Genomic DNA, 26,493 nt, shown 5'->3' with positions numbered 1-26,493 from the left:
TGATGAATAATACTTCTGGCTCCTTTTTCTTCCTCAGAGTGAGCTTGCTATTCCTGTGTGCTGGCTGGGAACTGCTAGCTAGATGGCTTGCAAGTTTTCATACTGCGTCTTTATGAAGTATCTTTCACTTTTTGTCTTTGCAGAGTTTACTCGAGAAGTGACAGATACACAGATGCCACTTGTTGCTCCTGTCATTCTCCCAGAGATGTATAAGATATTCACCATGGCCGAGGTATGGAATCTCAGCCCAGTAGGTGCGGCAAAAGGACCTGCTTGGCTCTGGTAGCACCACCTCTCAGGTGTCTGGTGATGGCTGTTGTCACTGGTGACCATGCCAAGAAACCAGAACTGACAATGATCTAGATCAGAAATTGAATCAAACATAGTCTTTGATTGAACTCATGACTACAAGGGAAAGCTATGTTAGGATTTCAAGTATTATGGGACCTGTTTTTAAAGTCACAGAGACCTGTGTATTAAAGGCTGATTCTAGTAAATTTAGCATTCTGTCGCCTTACACTCCCCCTCTCTTTTTTTGTTTTTGTTTTGTTTTGTTTGTATTTCGAGTACATAGATATGGTCTCTTTGAGTAGCCCTGGCTGTCCTGCAACTTTGTAGATCTCTCTTTAGGGAATTAACTGTGAGGTTTGACTGGTTAGTCCTAGTTTTACTTCTAGTCACTATACACATACATGCTCGAGTCTCATGATTATGCCATGATCTTTTTCTCAGGTGTATGGTATTCGAACTCGTTCCCGAGCAGTGGAGATTTTTACTACTTGTGCTCATATGATCTGTAACATGGAGGAACTGGAAAAGGTAAGTGAGCCTTTGGTTGATAAATAACAAATTTGTGCTTCAAAGTCTTTATTAATACTTTACATGGCCAAAGACTTATTTGATAACTATTAGAAAGCACATTAGCCAGTCTTATAGATTTAGCATTTTCATTAAAATTTTAGCACACACACACACACATATAATTTCTATATTCTAGCTTTATGCTTTTTCAAATACCTTTTTTATATTCTTTTTTTACTTCTTTCTGTTTGATTTTTTTTTTTTTTTTTTTTTTTTTTGTTTTGTTTTGTTTGTTTTGTGGTTGAATCTTGTTGTTTGTGGAGGGTTGGGGGTTGCTTTGGTTTGTTTTTTTCATGCTGGGAATTAAACCTAGGACCTCACATATTCCAAGCAAGCACTCTGCCACTGAGCTGTATTCCAACCACGTGTTCCTGTTTCCTTTTACACTGGCCATCTCAAACCTTTCTACTATCTTCTGGCCCTCTCATGTGAGGGGAAGCTAGCTGGAAATACTGATTCCCGCCATCCATGTGCTTTTCCAAGAGTGGCCTCATGGGCTAGGCTTCAGAAGACTGTAGTGAAGGATTGCAGGCAGGAGCTGAGGCCTGAAGGCTTGAGGAACCCCCCCAGTGACTGTGCCCTCTGATTAGAACCTGGTCCTAAAAGATGCTTCACAACTGAGAGTTAGTGTGCGCTCTGAAGCTCTGAGTTGAGGGTTTGTCCAACATTGACTGTGGTTTCTGTTGTCAGGGTGCAGCCAAAGTCCTGATTTTCCCCGTGGTGCAGCAGTTCACAGAGGCCTTTGTGCAGGCGCTCCAGATGCCGGATGGCCCCACATCTGACAGTGGTTTTAAGATGGAGGTTCTGAAGGTAAAGATAGAGTAAGGTTAAAGCTGAGAAAGTCAGAAATTATTGATTGCTCTTGTGTTACTTAGTAGTGTTTTCTCTTCGCAGGCAGTGACAGCCTTGGTGAAAAACTTCCCAAAGCACATGGTGTCCTCCATGCAACAGATCCTGCCCATTGTCTGGAACACTCTAACTGAAAGTGCTGCCTTATATCCTTTCCTGAGGACCCACAGGACCCGCTGCTGCCTAACATTGGGGATCTAGCCTTGGGTCTCAGTCATGTGCTCCTACTAAGTGTTATGTCTGTTCTGGGTGCTGGGGTTATAGCACTCACTCCCTTGTAGACTATCTGTAAAGCAGACTCCAGATTCTCTTTCTTTACTCTGCATCATACTTATGTGAGGACAGAAGTAAATTACACAGAAGAAGTGGAAGATCCTGTGGATTCTGATGGTAGGTAGTTTATCTGGTCCTAATGGAAATACCAATTCTTAGGGAAAGGGATCTTAACACAGACAAGTTAGAGGCAGAAAGCAGAAAACAGAAAAGCAGTTTTTCTTTCAGTGTATTAGGTGTGAGCCATTGAGAATTCATCCTCTTCCATGTCATCCTTAGGGACATTTGCAAAGCCCGATGAAAACTGTGGCATTTGAATGTAACAGATGTCTGATACAGCTAGCTACCTGTGTCATTTTGTCTCATTTAATTGAAGTTCCACATGATGATAGCCTTCATTTATATGTTAATATTTTTAAACACTTTAGATCAAAAATAGACGTGTTGGGAAATATGTTCAATATTTGTAACTCTTTTACTCCTAAAAGTATTTAATATCCTCAAGCTTCCTTTCTTTGACTCTTTAGCCTCTTCTACCAATCCTTCAGGAGAAATTAGCAAGTACTTTACATGTTCATTAATTTACAAAAATAATGCAGTTTGTTTCTGGAATGAATGCTTTCCTTTTGTTTTCATGGCATTGATTTCCACTCTGATGTCTCCCTGTAGGAGAAGTCCTGGGCTTTGAAAACCTTGTTTTTAGCATTTTTGAATTTGTCCATGCCCTACTGGAAAACAGCAAATTCAAAAGCACTGTTAAGAAAGCTTTGCCTGAGCTCATTTACTACATCATCTTGTACATGCAGATCACTGAGGAGCAGGTAAATGGTATTTGGAAGACAGTTACTAAGTTGCATTGGAAACTTAAAGAATGTGACACCTTGGTCAAGTAAACATCTCATTTCTACAAAACAGACACTGAGAGACTAACTTTATGTGAAATCTTAGAGAAGTTAGGGTATTATTTTATCAATTCTAAGTGTTAGACTTTCAGAACATTTTTTTTTCAATTAGGAAAATCTCTGAAACCACTAAGCAAAGATCATAGTATGTAGGAGAACCTATTTGACATTCCCTGTAGACAGTGAGGTTAGTCCTTCCCATCTGTCAGCCATCCAGAATGCAGCAGCTCAGACTAGGGATCCATCCCTGCGATCTTAGTGAGAATGTGTAAGAACCCCTTGGAGTTCCCATAATTTAGCTGCATCCACAAAGCCCCATAGTAAGTAAACCGTGTCATCAGAACTTAGTGTGAATCTGAGTCACATTTTCTTAGCCTGGTCTGGAGTGCACACAGTACTTTAATAGGCTTTCATTTCAGCTTGCTCCTGTTCCTGCCTCCACTTGTTAACATCGTTTGATCAGCCTGTTCTTTGCCATGTTGAAGCCTCGAAAGAAAGCAACAACTAGGTTTTTAAAACTTATTTCCCCAGCCAGGTATGGTGGCACACGCCTTTAATGAAAGCCACCACTCAAGAGGCTGAGGCAGGCGGATTTCTGAGTCGGAAGCCAGCCTGATCTACAGAAGGAAGCCAGGGCAGTCAGGACTACAGACAGAAACCCTGTTTCAAAAAAATTAAAATTGAAAATAAGTTAATTTCCCCAGATCTGGGAACAGTTGCAGAAAGAGCAAAGTGGTGAAAGTGCTCAGAACACATTGTAGGAAGTTCTCAAAGAATTAATGAAAATACTGTATTTTAAAGTGTTAAGAGAAGAGAATGCATCTGCTTAGACCATTGAGGTGGCTCGGCAGGTAAAGACATTTGCCACAACCTGGGTTCAATCCTCTGATCCATGTGGTGGGAGAGAACTGACTCCTGATAATTGCTCTCTGACCTCATAAGCAGAAATGTAATTTTTTTAAAAAATTAATATAAATAATGCCAGGTGGTGGAGCATGCCTTTAATTGCAGCTCTTGGGAGGCAGAAACAGGCAGATCTGAGTTCAAGGCCAGCCTGGTCTATGGAATGCATTCAGGACACACAAAGAAACTGTGTCTCAAAACAGACAAACAAAACAGAAAAAAGAAAGAGTATGATAATGTCTTTCACACATATCAGCACAAAAAATGGTGTGATTTTATAGCAAATACCCTGATAATCAAAATCTGTGTATCAGAGTAGCAAGCTGATAGCAGTAACAGAGAAGTAAGTAATTTGTAATATTCTAAAAATGATTTGTTTCTCAACAAAAAAACCTTGAAGTATTGGGAGATAGGTGGATCTCTCTTAGTTCAAGACCAGCCAGAGCTACATAGTGAGGCCCTCCTCAAAAAGAAAGACTTTAGAGTTTTGATCAGAAGAGATTGACCAGAATGAGCTGACTTCCTCCCCTTTGCAGATTAAAGTGTGGACAGCTAACCCGCAGCAGTTTGTAGAAGACGAAGATGATGACACATTCTCCTACACTGTTAGAATTGCAGCTCAAGACTTGTTGCTGGTAAGAGTTACCTTACTACTTCGACCAAATAGCCCTCCAGTAACTGGAAATTTCTTCTTACTAGACAGCTAAGCCAAGGTAAGCAGTACTGTTGGGCAGCTTCACCTCAGACCTTTTTAAGGATATAAGAAAATTGCTCATGAAATTTGAGACTGAGAAATTCCAAGGTTTTTGCACCTGGCTCATTGAATTCAGAACATTTCAGTTTAACCTGCCTTTAACTGGCTTCCATGGCAGAAATCAGAAGTTGAAAAACTTAAAAAGATTGTTGGGAAGTGAGCTCATGAGTTCTCTGGCTCTTCCAACTAGGTCATAGGGTTGTCTCTAGGTTGAGTGCTGTGAAGAAGCTGCCAGTTCCTGCTGAGTTTGTTGATAAGCCTTGTCTTGGATTTAGTGCTTCTGAGGCACCTGTGACGGGTTACAGGAGCTGGGCCTGTACTCAGCAGTAGAGCATTTGGCTAGCTTGTGCAAAGTGAGCTTGGTTGAATCTCCAACACCAAAAAATAAAAGTAAAACAGAAAAATACTATACACCATTAGAGCAGCCTTATATTCTCACAATCAGTCAGCTTCAAAGAGAATAAATGTCTGGTCTGTTGTTTTCCAAAGCTAATTATCATTTTTCATTTATGCTAATAGAGCCAGAGAGATCAGCTATTTAGACTATTTAGCCTTACAGTGCCTGAACACTACACAGTTGAGGGTGTTACCTTAATTTCATCAGAGACTCAGAACTAATGGGGTCACTTTTACACTTAGGCTTTAGTGTGGGTGTGTCAGAGTTTGAACCAGACACACACATAGACTTATTTTTCAATCTTCTCTCCTAGGCTGTGGCCACAGATTTCCAGAATGAGAGTGCAGTGGCCCTGGCTACTGCAGCCACTCGGCATTTACAAGAAGCTGAGCAGACGAAAACCAGCGGCACTGAGCACTGGTAAGGGTGAGCTCTGCTTACAGTCTTGTTTGAAGCATTACATCCGAGGGAAAATGAGCTCGTTCTATCCCTTTTTAAACAGCTTTGAAGGGGGGACTTTTGTTTTTAATTAGAAGACTACTATACTTTGGTGTTTTCTGTGACATTTAATGCTGTTTAAATTGAAAGGATGAGCCTAGATGTGGGGCATGACTTCTGTCCTAGCACTTGGGAGGTAGAAGCATAGCAAGTTTGAGCAAGCCTGGCCTATGTGAGATCCTGTCTCAAAAAAGGGGGTGGGGGGCTAGGGCTGGATAGATGCTCAGTAGTTAAGAGCAATCAAAAGGTCTGAGTTCAATTCCCAGTAACCACATGGTGGCTCACAGCCATCTGTAGTAGGATCAGATGCCCTCTTCTGGTGTGTCTGAAGACAACGACAGTGTGCTCTTATACATACATAAAGCTTTTTAAAAAACAAGGGCAGATGAGATGACTCAGCAGGCAAGGATGCCTGATGTCAAGCCTGGCAAACAAAGTTCCATCTCTAGAACCCACAGCGTAGACATGAGGAGCTTTAGAGAAGTGTCCTCTGACTCTGCACCCACGCCATTGCTGGTGCTCCCACATGATAGACAGACAGACAGGCGAATGGATGGATGGATGCATAGATGAATGCATAGATGGACACATAGATGGATGATAAGTGGATGGGTGGATAGTGCTTCCACATGATAGATGATTGATAGATAAATGGATGACTGATAGTTTTTAAATAGATTTTTAAAATTCTACTTTTTTATTCTAAATTTTAAAAAAAAACTACCTTTAAAATAGATTAATTAGAAATACTGACAAATTACTTTGGAATGCCCTGAATGGCCTTACTTGTTTTACTTACTTTACCAACTGTAGTATCCCTGTTACAGGTGGAAGATCCACGAGGCCTGCATGCTTGCTCTAGGCTCTGTGAAATCTATCATCACTGACAGTGTGAAAAATGGCAGGATCCATTTTGATATGCATGGGTTCCTGACCAGTGTCATTCTTGCAGACCTCAACATGTCAGGTATGTTTGAATACATGCCAAGAGTCTAGAATATCCTAGAACCTGCTGTTAATTCACTTAAATGTTTTTTAATATTTGCTTCTTTGTGTATCTGTGAGTATGATTTATGTACATCATAGGCCAGAAGAGGTTGTTGAGTATTCTATATATCACCCTCTGCCTAGTCCTTTGAGGTGGGTCTCTCCTTGGACTTGGGGTTTACATCTTGGATAGACAGAATCCAGCAAACGCCATCAGACCTTCTGTCTCCACACTGTCAGAACTGCGATCGTGGGTATTTTCTGGGCCTTCTGGCTTGTATGGATGCTGTGATCCAAACTTCTAGCCTTATGATTACAGAGAAAGCATTCTGAACCCCTGAGCCCTCTCTTTTCTTAGCCCCCTTCTCTCTCTCTCTCTCTCTCTCTGTCTCTCTCTCTCTGTCTGTCTGTCTGTCTGTCTCTCTGTCTCTCTCTCTCTCTCTCTCTCTCTCTCTCTCTGTCTGTCTGTCTGTCTGTCTGTCTGTCTGTCTCTATCTCTGTCTTTTTCAGTTTTGTGTGTGTGTGTTTGTGTATAAAGATCTGATTTTAGTTCTTAATACCCCAAGAGATGGAGCTCATAACTGCTTGTAACTCAAGTTCCAAGGGATCTGATGCCCTCTTCTGGCAACTGCTGGCACTGCATGTGATCTGTACACATTACATATATATTCATAAATGAGATTAAAATCTTTAAACAGCAACAACAAACAAGCACAAGAATCGTGACTTGTATCTATTCTGTTAGCTGTAACAGCCATGATGTCACATATGTATCATAAACCTCTGGGAAGTGCTGTTGGTCATTTGGGAAAGAATGGGGATTAAAAAGTTACTGTCTTGGTGTTTCTTTAAGAACTACTTTAGGGGCTGGCGAGATGACTCGATGGCTTAGAACACTGGCTCTTGCAGAGAACCTGGATTGGGTTCCTAGCACCCATGTGACGGCCCACAGCTGTCTGAAGCTCCAGTTCCGGAGAGGTCCCATGTCCTCTTCTGGGTACCAGGCACATATGTAGTGCACACACATACATGCAAACAAAACTCCCATAAAATTGAAAAATGTTTAAATTAAAAGGTGATGGTTCTAGCTTTAAGGATTTTGAGGAATACCTAAGCCATACTTTGGGAGTTACTAACTCTGTATCTAAAGTGTTAGTAATTATTTCATGGTTTGTTAAGAGCTATTCAATAATTTCTCAATTAGATATTTTAGTGTGAACAACTAAGCTAAGCTCTTTGACAAGCTGCATAAATTCAGTATTAAACAGTTTATGCTAGGCAGGAAGTAGTAATTTTTGCATCAGTAGATTAGAATATCAAACAAAACACAGCATGTGAGAAAGCTGAATGTATAGAACATATTTCAGAGATAACTGAAATTACCGCAAACTAAGAGATCATGGAGACAGTATGAAAGGAACGTGTTGACCTGAGATTTAAACAAAGCTCGGAGGTGACAAAGATGTGAGTTCTGAGTTCAGATGTGGGCTTGAGCTTAATAGCCATCACAGGAGCCTTGGATGTCAGCACTAGTATTGTGTGTATTTGGTGGACTGTAAAATTATTTGTCAGATTAATAGTAGAGGGGTAACAGCTATAATTTATGTTCTAGTGTTGAGACAGTGATAGGAAGGAAGAGGCAGTGGGGAAAGATTTAGAAATGAGCTAGTGTGGGTAAGCAGTAATGAGGGCTTCAGTCTCAAAATAGTCATAATCGGAGGTAGGATTGAGAAATAAATTATGTGCCATTTGTGCACAGATATTTTTACCATGTGAAATTGTGCTTTTTTTTTTTTTTTTTTCAAATAAGTTACATATGTTATATAGCATCCAGTATTTGTTAACATTTGAGAAATGGACTTGGGCAGGAGCAGGGGAAGAGAAACTTCATCATCCGCCTGTGGCTGTTCTTCCTCGTAGCATCTCCTTTCCTCTTGGGCCGGGCACTGTGGGCTGCCAGTCGCTTCACTGTCGCTATGTCCCCTGAACTGATTCAGCAGTTTCTACAGGCAACAGTTAGTGGTCTTCATGAGACACAACCTCCATCAGTCCGCATCTCTGCTGTGAGAGCCATCTGGGGGTAAGTACGCTACTCTTGAATGCTAAGAATGCTTGAAGAGAAGATGGCTGAAGTAGAGAACATCACTCTGTCCCATGCATTATGGTGCCTAGAAATTTCTCCTGAAGAGCTCTTCAGGAAGAATACTGGAGAGAAAAAAGAAGAAAAAGAAGCTGGGCAGGTGGCTCCTGAAGGTGTTCCCTTTTGTTCTTTATTTCCTTTAAATTCAAAGAGCAGGGGTTGGGGATTTAGCTCAGTGGTAGAGCGCTTGCCCTGGGTTCGCCCTGGGTTCGGTCCTCAGCTCTGGAAAAAAAAAATTCAAAGAGCAGCTTCCTCTCTTCAGTGAAAGCACTTTACCCAAGGCTCTGAATAATTTGCATAGTGTTTGCATAATCCTGAAGGACATAAATCTGATTAGCAACCACATCATTGTGTTTGTGGTCTATGTATTAGAAACCAAATTTGGGAGAACAGTTTCATTTCTCTTTTTCATAGGTAAAAACTAGAAGTTTTGTAGTCATTGCTTATGTTTGCACTCAGACTAGAGGACACATTGATATCTGAAAATGTTCTTCTTTTATATTTATAGTTTTATGTGTATGAGTGTTTTGCTTGCAAATGCCTATGTACCATGTGCATGTTTGGTGCTTACAGAGGTCAGAAGAGAACATCCCTGGAACTGGAGTTATAGACAGTTATAAGCCACCTTGTGATTTTGAGGAATTGAACCCAGGTCCTCAATAGGAATAAGTGCTCTTAACTATTAAGTCCTCTCTCTAGGCCTGAACATTGCTATTTGGAGGATATTTTAAGATCCAAATTTAAGCATCTCATTTAAATTGTATACATGACAATTACAAAATTTATGTTCCTATCCTATCTTAACATTTGAGACAGTGATTGAGAATCCATGCAGAGACAGAGAGGGGAGATCTTTGGGGAATATTGAGGAATCACCTATTTTCCCTGCATATACTGAAGAATAAGTGACCTATGAACAAAGACCTATCTTTTCCTGTGCAATCTTGGTAAAGCTGATCTTTGGCCCTGAATTAATTTAAAATCTCATTGTGCTAAGAGAAACCAAGTACAACTTTTCAGAAAGCTCTGAAACCACTCTTAAATGACTGAGGAAGGAAGCCTAACCTGGATGACCGTTTGCCTGCTTTGCTTCTGACCTTTGAAAAACTTGATTTTTATCTACATGCATTAATTAGTCCCTGAGGCATTATACATCCCTTATAACAAATGTCAGTATAAGATTAAAAGCAGGAGTTGGAGAGGTAGCTCACAGTTAAGAGAACGTACTGTTCTTGAAGAGGACCCAAGTTTGATTCCTGGTGCCCCCTACATCAGGCAGTTCACAGCTACCTCTAACTCCAACTCCTGGAGATCTGAAACACCCAGACGTCTTCATACATGGGCATGTACACATAAACAAGCACACACGTAAATAAATATAATGATAACAAAGAAAAACGTTTAAAGCCTTTGCCAACTAAATAAGAACAAATCCAATAAAACCTGTGTATATCTTACTTAAAACTTTTTTTAAAAAATGGGCCAGGAGTAAAAATCATAATAATAAAATTTAAAACAGATTATTGATACAAGAACTACATTGTACAGTGATTTTTGCAGAAATGTTCAAAGTTGCAAACTGAGAAAAGCAAATTCCTCTTGTTTTCTGGGACATTTTAGACAGTCATACCTGTCAAGCATAACTTATTTATATTGATTCTCGTAGAAAAGAAGATGAGGATTAAAAAAAAAACTTTGATTTATTGTTATAAACGTGGTTGTTTACAATAAGCTTAAATTTTATAGTCAGAAAACGTTGAGGAGCTAGAGCGCTGGCTCAGCAGTTTAGAGCATTGGTGTAAGTCATGAGGACTGAATTCAGATCCTAGCTCCTTAGAGGAAGGACCGAAAGAGCTGACAGCCCCATGGGAAGAACAAAATGATTAACTAACCAAACCCACCACAGCTCCCGGGGACTAAAACACCAACCAATGAACACACATGGAAAGACCTGTGGCTCAAGGTGCACATGCAGCAGGGGACAGCATTCTCTGGCATCAATGGGAAGAGAGGCCTTTGGTCCAGCACAGGCTCGTTTTCCCAGTGTAGGGGAAAGCCAAGGCACTGAGGTGGGAGAGGGTGGTTGGGAGAGGGAGCATCCTCATGGAGGCAATGAGAGGGAGGTGGGGAAGGGACTGGGAGAAGGGGATAACATCCAAAACGTAAATACAGAGAATATCCAATTTAAAAAAAAAAATTCTGGCTCCTGTGTGACAAGCTGGCCACCCTGGCACTTCTGTAACCCAACTCCAAGGGAGTTGGAGAGAGGCTGGAGACTGACTGGGGCTTACTGACTTCCACCTACCAGAGAAATAGGCCCCAGGTTCAGGGAGAGACCTTGCTGCAGCACTTCTGGTCTCCACAAGCACCCAAATTCTTACACACACCCACACACAGACAAAAATTTTAAATAACAATTAATAAAAACAAATATTTGGGCTGGAGAGCTGGCTCAGTAGCTAAGAGTGAGTGCTGTTCTCTCGGAGGACCTGAATTTAATACCCATCCCCAAGCTCATAGCCTCCTGTAACTCCAGCTCCAGGGGATTCAGTGCCCTCTTCTGGCCCCCATAGGCACTCAAACACATGTGCAAATACATATATCACGTGAGTGCGTACACGCACATACACACAGAGAAACTTAAAGTAACAAATGTTTAAGAGCTACTCTATGAAAAATTCTTAGCCATATTTCTTCTTTTCAATTTCAATTTTGTCATTTCCTATTTGGTTTTCTAGCCACTATGTCCTTATTACATTACTAAGACTATAGAGTTTTTGTTTCCAAGTTTAATTTTATTTAATGGTGTATGTGGGTATATGCAAGGAAGTGCAGGTGTCTCTGGAGGCTCTGGACTTGTAAGTGGTCGTGAGCTGCCCAACATGGATGCTAAGGAAAAAATGCAGGTCCTCTAAAAGAGAGCAGTCTGTGTTCTTAACCACTGAAACCTCTCCAGCCCCAATGCTGCAACATTTCAGTTCATCATACATCTTTGCTTTTTTCTTTTGTAGCAGCTTTAATTTATTCCTCCATGCAGTTTAAAGCAATAAATAGTAAGCTTAGTAGTCAGTGCTTTGACTTTCAGTTATTTGTAAGATTTTATAGACACACACACACACATTGGTAGAGCCAATAATAAGTAGTGACTATATGGTACCTTACAACTACCCATAACTCCAGTTCTAGGATATCTCGCCGTCGGGTCTCTTTAGGCACCAGACACATATGTGCTTTATATACATAGAAACTTAAATCCAGGCGGGTGATGATACACCCCACAGACAGAGGCAGGTGGATCTCTGTGAGTTCCAGGAAATATGTTAGGTCTGAGCAGAAAGCAAGTTTACACAGTAGCAGGGCCAAGCCCATACATGAACCATGGTTTCACTGGTGTGGAGCTTCACTGCTAGTACAAGCTGTTTGGCTAAAAAACAAACAAGAGTGGGTGAGGGGATGCACACCCTAAGCCCAACACTGAACTGTGAAGGCAGAGGCAGGAGGATCTCTCTAAGTTCTAAGTTCAAGTCCAGCCTTGTCTGCACAGCAAGTTCCAGGCCAGCCATAGGATACATAGTGAGAGCCGTCTTTAAAAAAGCTTCTGAGTACCTGTTAACAGGGTGTTGTTTAGAGAAACTATGCTTTTATTTCTATTCATTACTGCCATTCTATGTAAGTGGCATTAAGTCAGCTTTAGCACAATTACTGGGTGAATTACTCCTCATCTATTTTTCTATATGCTAGACTGTTACTTCTCCAGCTGAGTTCCTCAAGTACTTGCTGTTTGAGTCTGACTTGAGTTGTTTCTGCTCCCTCGGTTCATCCTAAGGGGACATTTCACTCAGCCACATGTTCCTAGCTCACTTTGTCTAATGAAGACCTCCTATTCTGTTTTCTTTCTCCTTCCTCCCCCCTCCCCCTTTAAGGACCCCTACCTGAGACCAGCCAGGTAACTGAAACCCCGCCTACCACTGTTATCCCTAGTAATTGGCTATATCCACTTTTATTTAACCAGTATCTTTAAATTTGGGGAAAAGGTTTATATGGCATCATTTGGCTTTATGTTAGGATCTGCTTGGAGTGGGGGCACTTAGATTTTGAAGACCAGTATTAGCATTTGAATAGATACCAGCACTAGACCAACTCCCGACAATTCTATTGTAATTTTATGTGTATGTGATGGGAGCTGGTGTTGGGCATTCAGTTCTCTCCTTCCAAGAGGGTCCTGGGAATCAAACCGAGAGCTTCAGGTTTGTCCACAGGTACCTGTATCATTGAGCTGTCTCACCAGCTGCCTGCTTCTAATTACAGTGCTAAGGGACTCATGGGACTGAAGGTGTCTTTAGTGCTAGAGCATTCGCCCTGTACAAGCAAAGTCTGGAACTCCATCCCCATCAGAAAAGAAGGAAGGTGCAGGTTTAAATAATGAGTTTGTAGCATTTGTATCCTGTGAGAGACAATAAACATTCAGTAAATACTTGTCAATTAAGAGGTGGTTAGAGGGGCCTAGAGAGATGGCTGAGCAGTTAAGAACACTGGCTGCTCTTCCAGGGTCCTAAGTTCAATTCCCAGCAACCACATGGTGGCTCACAACCATCTGCAATGGGATCCAATGTTCTATTCTAGTGTCTGAAGACAGCTACCATACACTGATATACATAAATAAATCTTTAAAAAAAAAAAAAAGAGGTGGTTAGGACTCATAGAAGGTTTTTTTTTTTTTTTTTAAAGATTTATTTATTTATTTATTATATATAAGTACACTGTAGCTGTCTTCAGACACACCAGAAAAGGGCATCAGATCTCATTACAGATGGTTGTGAGCCACCATGTGGTTGCTGGGATTTGAACTCAGAACCTCTGGAAGAGCAATCAGTGCTCTTAACCGCTAAGCCATCTCTCTAGCCCCCAGGACTCATAGAAGTTTAAATCCCACAAGTAAAGTACTAGTTTTATAAAAGTGTGTGTGTGTGTGTGTGTGTGTGTGTGTGTGTGTGTGTGTGTGTGTATGACTATATAAATTAAACTCATTTTGACACTCAAAACACAAAATTTGTAACATGGAAATTAAAAAATAGTCTCTCGTTACACAATTATAATGAGAAGATGTTTTAAGACTGCATTTGGTGTTTTTGCTTTTGGTGGGTTGTTGTGCTTTGGTTTTGAGACAGGGTCTCGCTATAGAACCCCTGCAGCCTGGACTTGCTTTGCAGACCAGGTTGATCAGGAGCTACAGTGGATGTTAGAGAATAATTTCCACTGTGTAGTTCCTGGGTGTCCAGTTCGGTTCATCGAGTTTGGGGGCAAGTACTTTTACTGGCTGGGCCATCTTGCCAGCTTTTTATATCCAAATCTTGGTAATGTGATTTAACATTGTAGTCTGAGAACTCATAAGACATTTAACCTGGTGTCTTAATTTGGATGTGAGGATGTGGCTGTGTGGATTTTTAAATAATACAGCAAACAGGATAGCAGAGTGGCTTAGTGTTAGAGCACCTGCTTAAACAGGTATAAGAGACCCTGGATTTGATCCCCAGCAAAGAAGAAATTTTGAAGAAAGTAGAGGCACTGATATGTATGTAATATGCTACAGAAAGACATGAGGACATAGCTAACTACAGAAGAAGCTTTACAAAGCTATGTATATATATGTGTGTGTGTCATATAAGATTGGGAAGGCTCAAAATTGAAGGGTCTGCTTACAAGTAATTCTTAATTATGTATTTCTCTCTCTAGTTATTGTGATCAACTGAAAATCTCAGAGAGTACGCATGTGCTCCAACCCTTCCTCCCCAGCATCCTCGATGGCCTAATTCACCTAGCAGCCCAGTTCAGCTCAGAGGTCCTCAACCTGGTGATGGAGACCCTGTGCATCGTTTGTACTGTTGACCCAGAATTCACAGCAAGCGTGGAAAGCAAAATCTGCCCCTTCACCATCGCCATTTTCCTAAAGTACAGTAATGGTATGCCATCCAGAAAGATGTGTTGATGAGAAGAATCCCAAAGAAGTGGTAACTGGTGGGTTTAGGAACTATCCCTAGTTAACAAAGGAACTGGTTCTCCTGTAGACACAGCAGCATAACAAAGTAGAATGCCAGCTCCTGTGATTTTATTCATATAAGGACCAACAAAGAACGTAATAAGACTAATGCAGAACTTCCTAATTTAAAGCTCTTCAGATGGAGGAGGAAAGTAAGTAACTTCCTAAGAATGGATTGGAGAGGAGATGCTGGGACTGGGGTGCATCTCTCCCTTACCTAGCGTGTACAAGGTCCTGGGTTTGACCCCCAATACTGGGCAAGAAAATACTGAAGGAAGAACCATGCAGAGAAACCTTGCACACATGAGACAAGTGCTCTGCTGCCAAGTGACATCCCCAGCCTTGACCCTGCCATCCCTGCCTCCTCCTGCTCCTCCCAAGTGCTAGATTGTACACACAGGCTTTCATGCCCAGCGCAGATTGTTTTATAATAGTAAAAATTAAGCAAAAAGACCGTTTTCCCCAGGATGTACATAAAAAAATATATTTGCAGTTTTAGCTTCTGTTTTAGAAGCGGTTATGAGTGTAGCTATGTGCTGGAAAGAAACTGCCAGAAGAAAATTATGAAAATCAAAGGTATTTCCAGGTGAAAGATTTACAGGCTTTTCTTTCCTTTAATACTTTTCAGCATCTTAAGTTTTTATAGTAAATATATTCACACTACATACCAGAAAAGATATTAAAGATATTTGTTTTTAAAATTGAAGCTAAAAGGTATAGATATCATACTAAACATGTTATTTAATTTGTTTTGGGGAGTGTGTTTTGTTTTTCTGTTTTACAAATGTGTTCTGCAGAGCCTGCCTGTTGATCTCTTATTCTTCTCAGACTTCATTAATCATATGTAAAATGGCTGTCTATATCTTTTATTTACCCATTCTGTTAATGGCGAGTACAGTGATGTTCTTTTTTATTTTTTTAATTACAAACAATGCTATAATTACTTTTCGCATACACCTTAGTGTGCACTGCATGTATCTTTTCATGCTACATGACAGGTACTTTTATTACATGGGTAAAGCAGATTAACATGAAGTTCCATCTCAGTCAGGGGCTGAGGCTGGAGGATTACGATTCAAGGATATATAATGAGTTTCTTTTTCAAAACAGACACCAGAAAGATGTTCCATCTCTTTGTACAGCTCTGCTTTCTGAGGGCTGTACCTTTTGCTACAGGTAGGCCCTCCTGTCCATCATGACTACTCCCTAAGAAATATGTGTGACTTCTCCTTGAAAAGGTGTAAGGGACAAGAAAGAGCGAGCATTGGCTGCTCTTCCAGAGGACTCAGTTACCCACATGGTGGCCCACACTCTTCTAGAACTCCAGTTCTAAGGGACACCCCTCTTCTGGTCTCCTTGGGCACTACACACATGGGTACACATACATGTATGCAGCACATACAAAATAAAAAATAAATCTTATTTGTTTTGAGACAGGGTTTCTATGTAGCCCTGGCTGTCCTACCTAAAATTCCCTCTGTAGACTAGGCTGGCCCCAAACTCATATAGATCCTGTCTCCCAAGTGCTAGAATTAAAGACATGAGCCACCATCCCAATTTTCTTCTTCTATTTCTTTTTCTCATCTTCCTCCTCCTCCTCTTCCCCCTTGTTCTTATTATTCTTCCTCTAAGGTTATACATTCTTTTTATTTTTCATTTTATGTATATGAGTACACTGTAGCTGTTTTCAGACACACCAGAAGAAGGCATGGGATTCCATTACAGATGGTTGTGAGCCACCGTGTGGTTGCTGGGAATTGAACTCAGGACCTCTTGAAGAGCAGTCAGTGCTCTTAACTGCTGAGCCATCTCTTTGGCTCCTTTGTTACCAAAGTATCAGGGGAGTTTGGTTGTTTTTTGGTTTGGAGCTTTTATCGATGGATTTCATTATTATTCCAGGTTTCAGAAAAACAAAGACCTTAAAATTTGCACCAGAAGAAAAGCCTACTTTAACTTTAGGAGTAGCTATTAAAAAGTCCCTGCCCTGAAGAAAACATCTATTGTATCTTTTGAAGACTTAGCATCCCCTTGTTCTTCAGGTGATTCTTATGGCTAGCTGTTCCATTTCCCAGCTGTGTGGGATGTAATCTATGCAGAGGTGTTTCATTCATGTTAGACTTAGAGCAAGAAACAAGCATGTTTAGACCTGAAATAGACAGGGTTCTATGTCACCTTATCCACCTCAGATCCTGTTGTCGCCTCGCTGGCTCAGGACATCTTCAAGGAACTGTCCCAGATTGAAGCCTGTCAGGGTCCGATGCAGATGAGGCTGATTCCCACTCTGGTCAGCATAATGCAGGCCCCAGCGGACAAGATCCCTGCAGGGCTCTGTGCGGTAAGTGATTACAGGGTCTGTAAGTGAGCACAAGAAGGAAAGAGCAGGTGCCACCCACAGATCCCACCTGTGGACAGAGCATCAGTCAGAGCTTAGAGCTTCAGTATGATATATTATACTGAGCTACTCTGTCCATGAGGACAGTGGTTGACTACCTAAGGTTTTTTTTTTAAAGGGGTGGGGAGTTTTGACAGCATACTTTCTTAATCCTAGCACTTGGGAGGCAGAAGCAGGTAGAGCTCTGAGTTTGAGGCCAGCTTGGTCTATAGAGTGAGTTCCATGACAGTCAGGGCTACATAAAGAATCCAGTCTTGGAAAGATGGGGGGAGTGTGGGGATGGGTAGTAAGAGTATAAGATGTGGTGTGAGGTATGGTCTCACTATGTAGACTATAGCTATATAGGCTGACCTTGGGCTCACAGAAATATGCCTGCCTCTCTCTTCCCAATGCTGAAATTATAGACATGCTCCACCACACCTGGTGGCATTTTCCCCACTGCTACCGTGTCAATATATGCGTGTGGAGACAGGAGGGCATCTAGGATGTGTGTCCTGCTGTCATCCACAGGAACACAATCTACCTCCTTTGAAACAAGACCTCTCATTGGCTTGCATCTTGCCAAGTAAGACATGCTGACCAGCCAGTAAGCCTCTGGAAACCTCCTTTCTCTGCCCCCCCCCCCACAGGGTTATAAACACACATGCCATCCTGCCTCTCAGTACCACTTGCCCCACAGTTAATGACATTATAACCCTCTAGTAGAGAGCTCTGCATACCTGACAAGCATCTTAGTTGTTGGATACCTCCTGCCCCAGAAGTAATTCTTATGTTTCTTTCTTTTTTCAGACAGCCATTGATATCTTGACTACAGTAGTTCGAAATACAAAGCCTCCCCTTTCCCAGCTCCTCATCTGTCAAGCTTTCCCTGCTGTGGCACAGTGCACCCTTCACACAGATGACAATGCCACCATGCAGGTATCTGAGACTTGGAAACTGGAATAAAAACTGTTTCCCTGCCACAGCCATAGAGTAAGATAGGAAGTCTGACATGAGATTATGCTCTTAAAATATAAGTGTGACTATCTGTATTTATTGATGCTATAGAGGAGCCTATAGATGACCTCTCTAGAGGTCTAGGTTTGAGATCTTTCTGAATACTGTTCATAGAGTCCACAGAGTGATAGACCTGGAGACGTGAGAGGTGTTGGGTCTCTCGGGTCTTTACTACTGAGCTGTCTGTAAAGGATGTAGGAAAATGACAGTGGATCTGGTCAGAGTAGAGCTGCCAAGGCAGACAGTGATTTGTGTGAGGTCCATCTTCACCCCATGAAGGCCTTTAATGTTCCTTATTATGGCTACATCTAAGAGACCCAAGGTATCTTTACTGGAAAACCTGTTTTCTTGGTCACTGGTCACTGTAATAAGTAGGCAGGTTTGAGATAGATAACTGGGTATAAGAAGGGTCACGTCAGTGCCTGTCTTTGTCTGTAAACTCCTCTGTCCAGTGCCATGTGAGCTCTGTAGGCGTGTTGCTCCCATGGGGTATAGACCTCTGCCCATAGCAGTTTGACGGTTTCCTTGCATCTGTTCTCCGATGGCTAATCTTGCCTGTCATTTCTGTCCCCACAGAATGGTGGTGAGTGCTTGCGGGCCTATGTGTCAGTGACACTGGAACAGGTAGCCCAGTGGCATGACGAGCAAGGCCACAATGGACTATGGTACGTGATGCAAGTAGTGAGCCAGCTCCTTGACCCACGAACCTCAGAGTTTACCGCAGCCTTTGTGGGCCGCCTGGTCTCCACCCTCATCTCCAAGGCAGGGCGGGAGCTTGGGGAGAATCTGGATCAGATTCTTCGTGCCATCCTCAGTAAGATGCAGCAGGCAGAGACACTCAGTGTCATGCAGGTAAGGACAGTGGGATACTAGGCTTTTGCTGCAAGGGAATCAAATGAGTGTGTGGGTCCTGAATTGTTTTACTCTCTCACTGTCCTTGTAGAGCAGCTCAGTAAAATTGGATCTGTTCTGGTGGAAGAGGCATGAACAAGGAAAGCCTCCTATTCTGTCCTATTAGTGGACTCTGCTGTATATAGACAAATTTATTTTACATGTATGAGTGTTTTGCTTGCATGCATATATATGCACCACATACATGGAACTATAGTTAAAAATGGTTGGGAGCCACTGATGTGGATACTAGGAACCAAACCCGGCTCCTCAGCAAGAGCTGTACCCTTAACCACTGAGCCACTTCTCCAGCCCAAACTCTGTTTTTAGTTTGGTTTTGGTTTTATTTGAGATGGTCTCAGTGTGTAGCTCTGGCTAGCATGGAACTCTCTGTATAGACCAGGCTAGCCTCAAACTTGGTGATCTGCCTGCCTCTACTTCCTAAATATTGGGGTTAAAGGTATTTGTGCCACCATGCCCAGCCTCAGTCTGTTTCTTGACTGACCAGCCCATTCCCTCTTTCCTAAAATCTGTTTTCCTGAAAAGGGTACCTCCTCTTGTTCTATTCTAGTCGCTCATCATGGTGTTTGCTCATCTGGTGCACACTCAGCTGGAACCTCTGTTGGAGTTCCTGTGTAGCCTCCCAGGACCAACTGGGAAGCCTGCCCTGGAGTTTGTGATGGCGGAGTGGACGAGTCGGCAGCACCTGTTCTATGGACAGTATGAAGGCAAAGTTAGGTAAGACCCCTGAGCTTTCTACTTCTGCTCACAGTTAAATCTTTCATCCCTGTCTTGCACCACTGATTTTGTTTAACATACCAAACTGTCCCTGTAGTCTCTGTTCTGTCTTTCTTGATAACCATATAATTCAATATCTCCGTTTTGAAATTCCCAATAAAACAGTCAGCAGAGTAGAAGGTGTATTTCTGATTTCTGCTAAGAACCTCCTTTGGAACAGACTTTGCCTGGTTACGTATAGATAGTAGCTTATCCTTCTTTATAAACCCAAGCCTAAGCCTGGTGTTGGTAGCACTTACCTTTAATCCCAGGACTCAGTAGGCAGAGGCAGGTGAGTCTCTGTGAGTTCAGGCCCAGCCTCGTCTACAGAGCTATCTCCAAGGCAGTTGGGGCTACACAGAGAAACCCTTCTTAAAAAACATAGATAGTCAGATGGATGGATGGATGGATGGATGGATGGATGGATGGATGGATGGATGGATGGATAGAGATGATAGACAGATCCAACCTTTGCTCTACAACTCCATAGCCTAGACTTCTTTTATTTTTCTGGTGCTGGGAATCAAACCCAGGGCCTTGAGTTTGCTAGGCAAGCCTTCTACCCCTGGGCTAAATCCCCAGCCTCTCTAGCCTAGGCTTATTCCACTAGGTCTCATCACCCAAATGCACTGTACAGTGTAAATAATGATTATGCAACTTGCCCACTCTAACTTTGTTCAAGATGAGCAGGTATCAGCTGATCACCTGTGTACACCAGATCCCATTCTTAGCTCAGCTCCGCTACCTCTTCTAATTAGTAGTAGAAAGAAGTTACACCATCAAAGAGAGAGAAGGTCTTCATTTTCTGAGGGTGAGCTGATCTACTTGGAGAAAGCTCTGGGTGGGAGCTGATGACATTTTTGGCTCTTGCCAGCTCTGTGGCACTATGTAAACTGCTTCAGCACGGCATCAATGCAGATGACAAGCGGCTACAAGACATCCGTGTGAAAGGGGAAGAGATCTACAGCATGGACGAGGGCATCCGCACCCGCTCTAAGTCAGCCAAAAGTGAGTCATGCTTCCAGGCTCTAGGAGCTCCAGATTCCTGGGGTAGGGGAAGGGCCACACTGTGTTCTGTGTTTTTATTGGAGGGTTTCATGAGAAGAATCAGAAGACTAGACAAAGAATCAGAATGTGTGTATCCTTGTTGAAAATTGACAGAAATAATCTTGGAACAATGCTCCCCACCTTCCAGTTTTATTCTGGGGCTCTGGCACATGCTCAGTGTGTCTTGGCTCTCAGATCACCTTTGGCCTATGGTTCCTATAGACTGTGGATAGAGTTGCTGCCTTTAAGTGAAAGTCTATGATTGTCTGCCCTGTCTCAGAAGTTAATGTGCTGGCTTCACAGCTTTGTTACTAGTAGGAACTGATCTCTAACCCAGAACTCTTACTTTTCCTTATTTTCCTTATTTCTGAACTGTTATGTATAGGACTCAGCAGAATTAAATGTAAATTATTTCTTGCTAGATATAGTCAGTGGTGGCAGAAAGCCCCTGAGAGAATTGTGAACTCTGCTGTATACCTGGAAGAAGGGTAGAGGTGCTGCCGTATTGAGCCCACCTAACTTGAGGCTTTTTGCTTCCTTCCTAGACCCAGAGCGATGGACAAATATTCCTTTGTTGGTCAAGATTCTAAAGCTGATTATCAATGAGCTTTCCAATGTCATGGAGGCCAACGCTGCTCGGCAAGCCACTCCTGCTGAGTGGAACCAAGGTGCACCAGACCCTTAACTCCCAGGAGACTTTTAACTTGGAGGATTAAGTTCCATATTGTCAGACGTCACTTAGGCTTACTCAGGCACAGGTTAAAGGGTGTGGTGCGGAGTCATTCAAACGCTGTGCCATTGCTGACACTGTCAGGTGTACCCAGGTCTCAAGGTTGAAGGTGAGGGCAGCTAGGAAGCAAGCTGCCTTCTTCTTTCTTAAAAGCTTTAGTTTTTTCATTCAGACACATAGGAGGGTTTGGCCATCCTTGGTGCCATCATGTTTGGGAACTGTAAGCTACATTGCTGAAACCCTTGGGGCCCTTCTGTTGTGTCCTAGTGAGATTTGGAGAGGGAAAAATGCATGACTGTTTCAGCTGCTTTTTATCTTCAAATAGATGATTCCAATGATATGTGGGAGGACCAGGAGGAAGAAGAAGAGGAGGAGGAAGATGGTTTAGCTGGCCAGCTTTTATCTGACATTCTTGCTACAAGTAAATATGGTAAGCTATTTGAGAAAAGACAGGACAACATGGTAAATACCTTTTCTTTGCACACTGATGTCAAGAATGGAGTACCTAAGAAAAAGGAGATGTGTGCTTGTAAGGGGTGTTCCTTGGGCTTTTGCTGCTTCTGCCTCAGCCATGTGGTGAATGCCACCTTAGGCCTGATGATGGTCCTCTGTCCTGACTCGCCTGTGTTGGCTGTGTTTAACAGAGGAGGATTACTATGAAGATGACGAGGAAGATGATCCTGATGCCCTGAAGGATCCTCTCTATCAGATTGATCTGCAGGTGAGGTCCACAGTCTTACAAGTTACAGTATCTCTCAAGCCATGGAAGCAGTATTATGGGCTCAAGTCCATTCATGGTTCGTCATTAGAACGGCAAGCTGTCTATTTGGGTGCTCAGGGCCCTGGGCAGAGAGGGGTGTTGGGATTTTTATCCAGTCATCTGTACCAGCAGTAATTCGTCTTTGGTGCCTTTGTGAAAGTTCTCTGGGTAGAATAGGAGATGGAGATTTTTGGGTTCCCTTTGGCATTCTGTCACTGGGTTGTATGTACATCAGATCCACGGATGTGAAAACCTACCCCTTAGGAAGCTGGCATTTTTCTGAAAGCCAGCATTCCTATACCACTTGCTGGTGGTCCTTATCCTGCTGCATACTGTTAGCCTTGGAGATGTTTGCTGATGCCTCTCTCCTTCCTCTCCTCCTTTCCTGCAGGCATATCTCACAGACTTTCTTTGCCAGTTTGCTCAGCAGCCCTGTTACATAATGTTTTCGTGCCACCTTAACGACAGCGAGAGGCGGGTCCTACAGACTATCGGCATCTAAAAAGGAGAGTCTTCAGCCTGCACTTCCTCTCCTGGCCCAGCCACAGATCATCACAGCCCTCTCCAGCCTTGAGATGCACTTTTTCTCAGCCTGGAGTGGCTTCTGGCCCTCAGCCTCGACAGTGACACTGACATTCAGCCCTTGCTTACCAGGGCTGGCATTTTAAAAGCTAAAGCAAAGAACGTTTATCAAAGTCCTGTGAAGATACCCCAAATCTGGAACTGTCTTTCTCTTCAGCTCCGACCCCCTTCATTCCTAGCATCCTCTGTTGGCCAGACCAGAAACATTGATGCCCAGGATGTGTGTTCCTGATTGCTTTGCCCCACCTGAGGAGCACAGGAAGTTACTACCATTAATATTCAGAAACATACCTGTTTGGTTTCATAGGACATCTGATGTGTTCAGATAGGAAACCCTTGAAAGATCATTATGCATTCTACCTTCAGCCAGTGATGCTCTCAGTTTTCAATAAGAACAAGCTGGAGCAGCCACATACTAAGCCATTTCCAGTACCCTCACCTCCATGCTTTCCTCATGCAACACTAAGGGTCCTCTGTCAAAGGCTCCTTCTCCCCATCTTTGCTTCATTGCATGACACAGCCCCTCCCCCAGGCTTTCCTATACACACACACACACACACACACACACACACAGCAAGCCAGATGATGGCAATTTGTCTTTTTTTTTTTTTTTTTTAAATCAGGAAAAAGATTTTTATTTCTAAATCTGCCTGACCCATCTATATTTAATATGCCTCTTCTGCACATAACCACAGAGTCTGATATTCAAAGGTTATCCCTATCCCTCAGGAATCCTCTAAAGTGGTTGAGTTGTAGCCCTCGAATTTGCAACATGTATTTTTCTAGGACAGTAAAGTAATCTTTACAAATGAATTTAGTCTGCATACTCTAAGGTATCTCAACACTTCTACCTTCTGTTTATTCCCTCTAGAAGCAAAGTAAAAGCAGAAGAAAGCATAACATATTTTGGCATCCTACTGTGATTTGGCAAGCAACTCAGAAATCTTAGAGAGCTGATATTTTTAATCCAGATATGTTTACAGAGTCAGTAGTTCAGCATGTGGATGGCCCTGGGTTCAGTCCCCGGTGCTATAAAAATAAGGAAGATCCCTCAGTAGGTTTTCCTAGTGTTATGAATTGAGAATGGGTGAAGATTAAGAGCAGTGTTCCTTTTGGGGGTGCCCAGGTCTGATGCTCCGTTTTTTAATAGCTGGAGCTATTTGTTTGGGGTGATGCTCTAATGAAAAGGAAAGGGGATGTAGCGGGAACTTGAACCCCATTCTTAAGCAGAGGGTTAGACTGTAGCAAGCATAAGGCCTTTTGTGGAACCTAAGGACTCGGCAGCTTGTTATTGACTACACCACCAGATGCCCTTCGTGCTCAGCCTTGAATCAGAAGCACTAATTACCGTTTCCATTTTCTTCTAAGAGCCTAAGAAAGTGTGGAGACCAGTGTTCATTCCCTCTGCCCTTGCTGCTTTTCCTCTTAAAGTTGAAGTTCCTGATAAAGAAATGGTAGTGTACCTGCCCAGTGGTACTCAGAGAACCACAGTAGGAGCTTTGAGAACTTGTTCCACAGTTGACCTCAAAGCCAACTGGATTTGGTGCTAAAAACAGTAGATCATTCCACATGATTAAGTTGTCTGATGGTTTTGACATGCTAGAATGGTACCAGGTTAGCGGCATTGGCCTGCTGAATTTGAGGAAGCTTGGAGACCCTAGTTCATATGCCGACAGTGATGTGGGTGTGTTCTAAGCCTTCACATTAGAACAATTTCCAATGTGTAGTGCCAAAAATAGTCCAAAGGGCCTGTCCTGTTCTTATATTTCACTTTTGGTAGGGGGGCTAAGCTCCTGCCTTAGGAAAACTTGAAAAAACAGGTTCCTAGGAAGCTATCCTGGCCAACATGCATAACTGATTAGAAGTGAAGGGTCTTATGCACCTTGATGGACAGATGCTTGTGTTTTCAGAGAGTTTAACATCTGCAACACAGTGAAATCTACCATCCTGCCAAGAGACTGTTTCTAAGAGCAAGGAGAAAGTTCTGTTGGTGACCTGGTGTGACAAAGTTAAACTCTGGCTCCTATTCTGTCTTCAACGAAAGCCAACTTCATTTGGGAAAGGGGCGAGGCGGACCGTTGGAAGATTAAGAAAAGACCATTGAATTCATGAGAGAGGTGCAGGGTCCCTATGGTGAAGGGTTTCCAGGTTGTGGGTGAAACACTGGAAAGCTAAAAAGCAGATAAAATTCCAAGAAAGTGAGTTGTTCGCAAGTCACTGACTAAGAAGCATGAACCTAACAGCTAATGTTCAAAAGCAGATGAGTATTGGTGGGGAAAGGAATGGCTGGAGCTGAGAAGGCCATTGTGAGCTAAAGAGCTAAAGTGGTTAACTAATGGAAACAAACTTCGGCTAACACACCCCGGAGAAGTCAAGTGAGCACTAGCTAGCCAAGCTCAAGTCAGCCCTTTGTGGAAGAAATGGGGTGGGTCTTTGCTGTGGAGGTGAGTAGGCTTATTTATGCCAAGAAGTTTGAAGGCCATCTTTAAAAAAAAAAAAAAAAAAAAAAAGAACTGACCTAAACAAAGTATGCTCATCAAAGCTTAGATGACCGGAAACCTCTAGGAAGGTGACATTTAGGATCCAAGTAGATGAAGTCATAAGGAAAGGAGATTGGCAACCTTATCTATCTGGAAGATTGAAGATTAGAGGACTGTACCTTATTAAAAGTACTGAGTGTTAGGAGTACAGAAAACTCCAGTGTAGGCCCAGGTTACACTAGGATAGTGCAGATTTCCCTCCACCTCTGTCCCTTTCAGTGATCCTGGCCAATGACAGCACTCTGTAAAAGGACAACCAAGGCCTAAACTGTGTAGGGCAAGTGGTGGCATGGCTGAGAAGGCTGGGCTCAGGACAGCACTTGAGCATGTCGTGGGCTTGTTCATCAAGTGCTGCTCCAGCCCACCAGGCAGACCAGCTGTGCCTGCGTACATAATAAAAGATGCGTTTCTGGCTCTTCTGTCTCCTGTCAGTTTGAGTGAATATTGAGCTGTCAGATACAGAAGGCCAGTGCCTTAGGCTTTTCTCAAGAAGCTAGTCTAGGGCCCCATGGTGATGCCCACCTTAAATCCCAGCACTTAAGAGACTGGCAAATCTCTGAGTCCATGGTCAGCCTGGCCTACATAGCAAGTTCAAGGCCCACAAGACCTTATCTTGGAGTGGGGCAGGGGAAGTGGATGATGAGATCAGAAATCAATAACAGGAGACAAATGCCATAGGAAAAACGGGTCATGTATACTGTCACCTCTACCCTCAAAGACTGGGCTAGCAGGAATGAGACTGAAGCTGAGTCACTGGCATGAAGAAGGTGATCTTCAGTAAAGACGCCATGCTAGAATGAGCGCTGAAATGCTAGAGCTGTTGAACACGGCTGTGAATGACCTCACTGCTAACTTTGCAAAGCAGGTCCTTTTCCTTAGCCCTTTTACAGATTGAAGAGAGCAGGTACTGCTGAATGTTGCCTGCTAGTAGGAAATTACCATCCAAAATCCTGTACCTAGGATAGTTACTCTTACCTCTCCTGTTTCCTTGCCAGTCAGACAAAGGTAGGAGGTGACTAAGATAAGATTGTCATGAAACAATTGCATTTGAAGAACTTTCTTAAGCACAGTAAAAATGTTAGAGCGAGCTGGGCTTGGTGAAACACATCTGTGGTACTAGTACCATGGAGGACGGAGTGGGCAGAACTCTTGAGGTTCAGGCCAAGCAGGGTTACAT

At 42.7% G+C, this 26,493-nt stretch overlaps 1 protein-coding gene across 1 annotated transcript in view; it reads left to right on the top strand.

Moving 5' to 3' along the window:
- The window catches only part of IPO9 (importin 9), a gene marked incomplete at its 5' end in the record, with an annotated part of 47,464 nt that extends 21,218 nt beyond the window's left edge, over window positions 1–26,246 (top strand). The window contains 20 exons of the mRNA XM_080917612.1: window positions 144–232; window positions 733–819; window positions 1,552–1,671; window positions 1,756–1,856; window positions 2,042–2,100; window positions 2,653–2,804; window positions 4,325–4,423; window positions 5,253–5,359; window positions 6,265–6,404; window positions 8,345–8,504; window positions 14,298–14,524; window positions 16,788–16,936; window positions 17,783–17,911; window positions 18,566–18,841; window positions 19,452–19,618; window positions 20,532–20,665; window positions 21,250–21,372; window positions 21,760–21,864; window positions 22,079–22,155; window positions 22,586–26,246. Coding sequence (XP_080773738.1) covers window positions 144–232; window positions 733–819; window positions 1,552–1,671; window positions 1,756–1,856; window positions 2,042–2,100; window positions 2,653–2,804; window positions 4,325–4,423; window positions 5,253–5,359; window positions 6,265–6,404; window positions 8,345–8,504; window positions 14,298–14,524; window positions 16,788–16,936; window positions 17,783–17,911; window positions 18,566–18,841; window positions 19,452–19,618; window positions 20,532–20,665; window positions 21,250–21,372; window positions 21,760–21,864; window positions 22,079–22,155; window positions 22,586–22,696 — 2,612 coding nt within the window. The 3' untranslated portion in view covers window positions 22,697–26,246. The remainder of the gene's footprint in view (window positions 1–143; window positions 233–732; window positions 820–1,551; window positions 1,672–1,755; window positions 1,857–2,041; window positions 2,101–2,652; window positions 2,805–4,324; window positions 4,424–5,252; window positions 5,360–6,264; window positions 6,405–8,344; window positions 8,505–14,297; window positions 14,525–16,787; window positions 16,937–17,782; window positions 17,912–18,565; window positions 18,842–19,451; window positions 19,619–20,531; window positions 20,666–21,249; window positions 21,373–21,759; window positions 21,865–22,078; window positions 22,156–22,585) is intronic.
- Between the last annotated feature and the right edge of the window lie 247 nt (window positions 26,247–26,493).

The sequence above is a fragment of the Micromys minutus genome, assembly GCF_963924665.1.
Source record: "Micromys minutus genome assembly, chromosome: 6".
In the NCBI taxonomy this organism is placed as follows: domain Eukaryota; kingdom Metazoa; phylum Chordata; class Mammalia; order Rodentia; family Muridae; genus Micromys; species Micromys minutus.
This window is presented reverse-complemented; position numbering and strand designations above follow the sequence as displayed.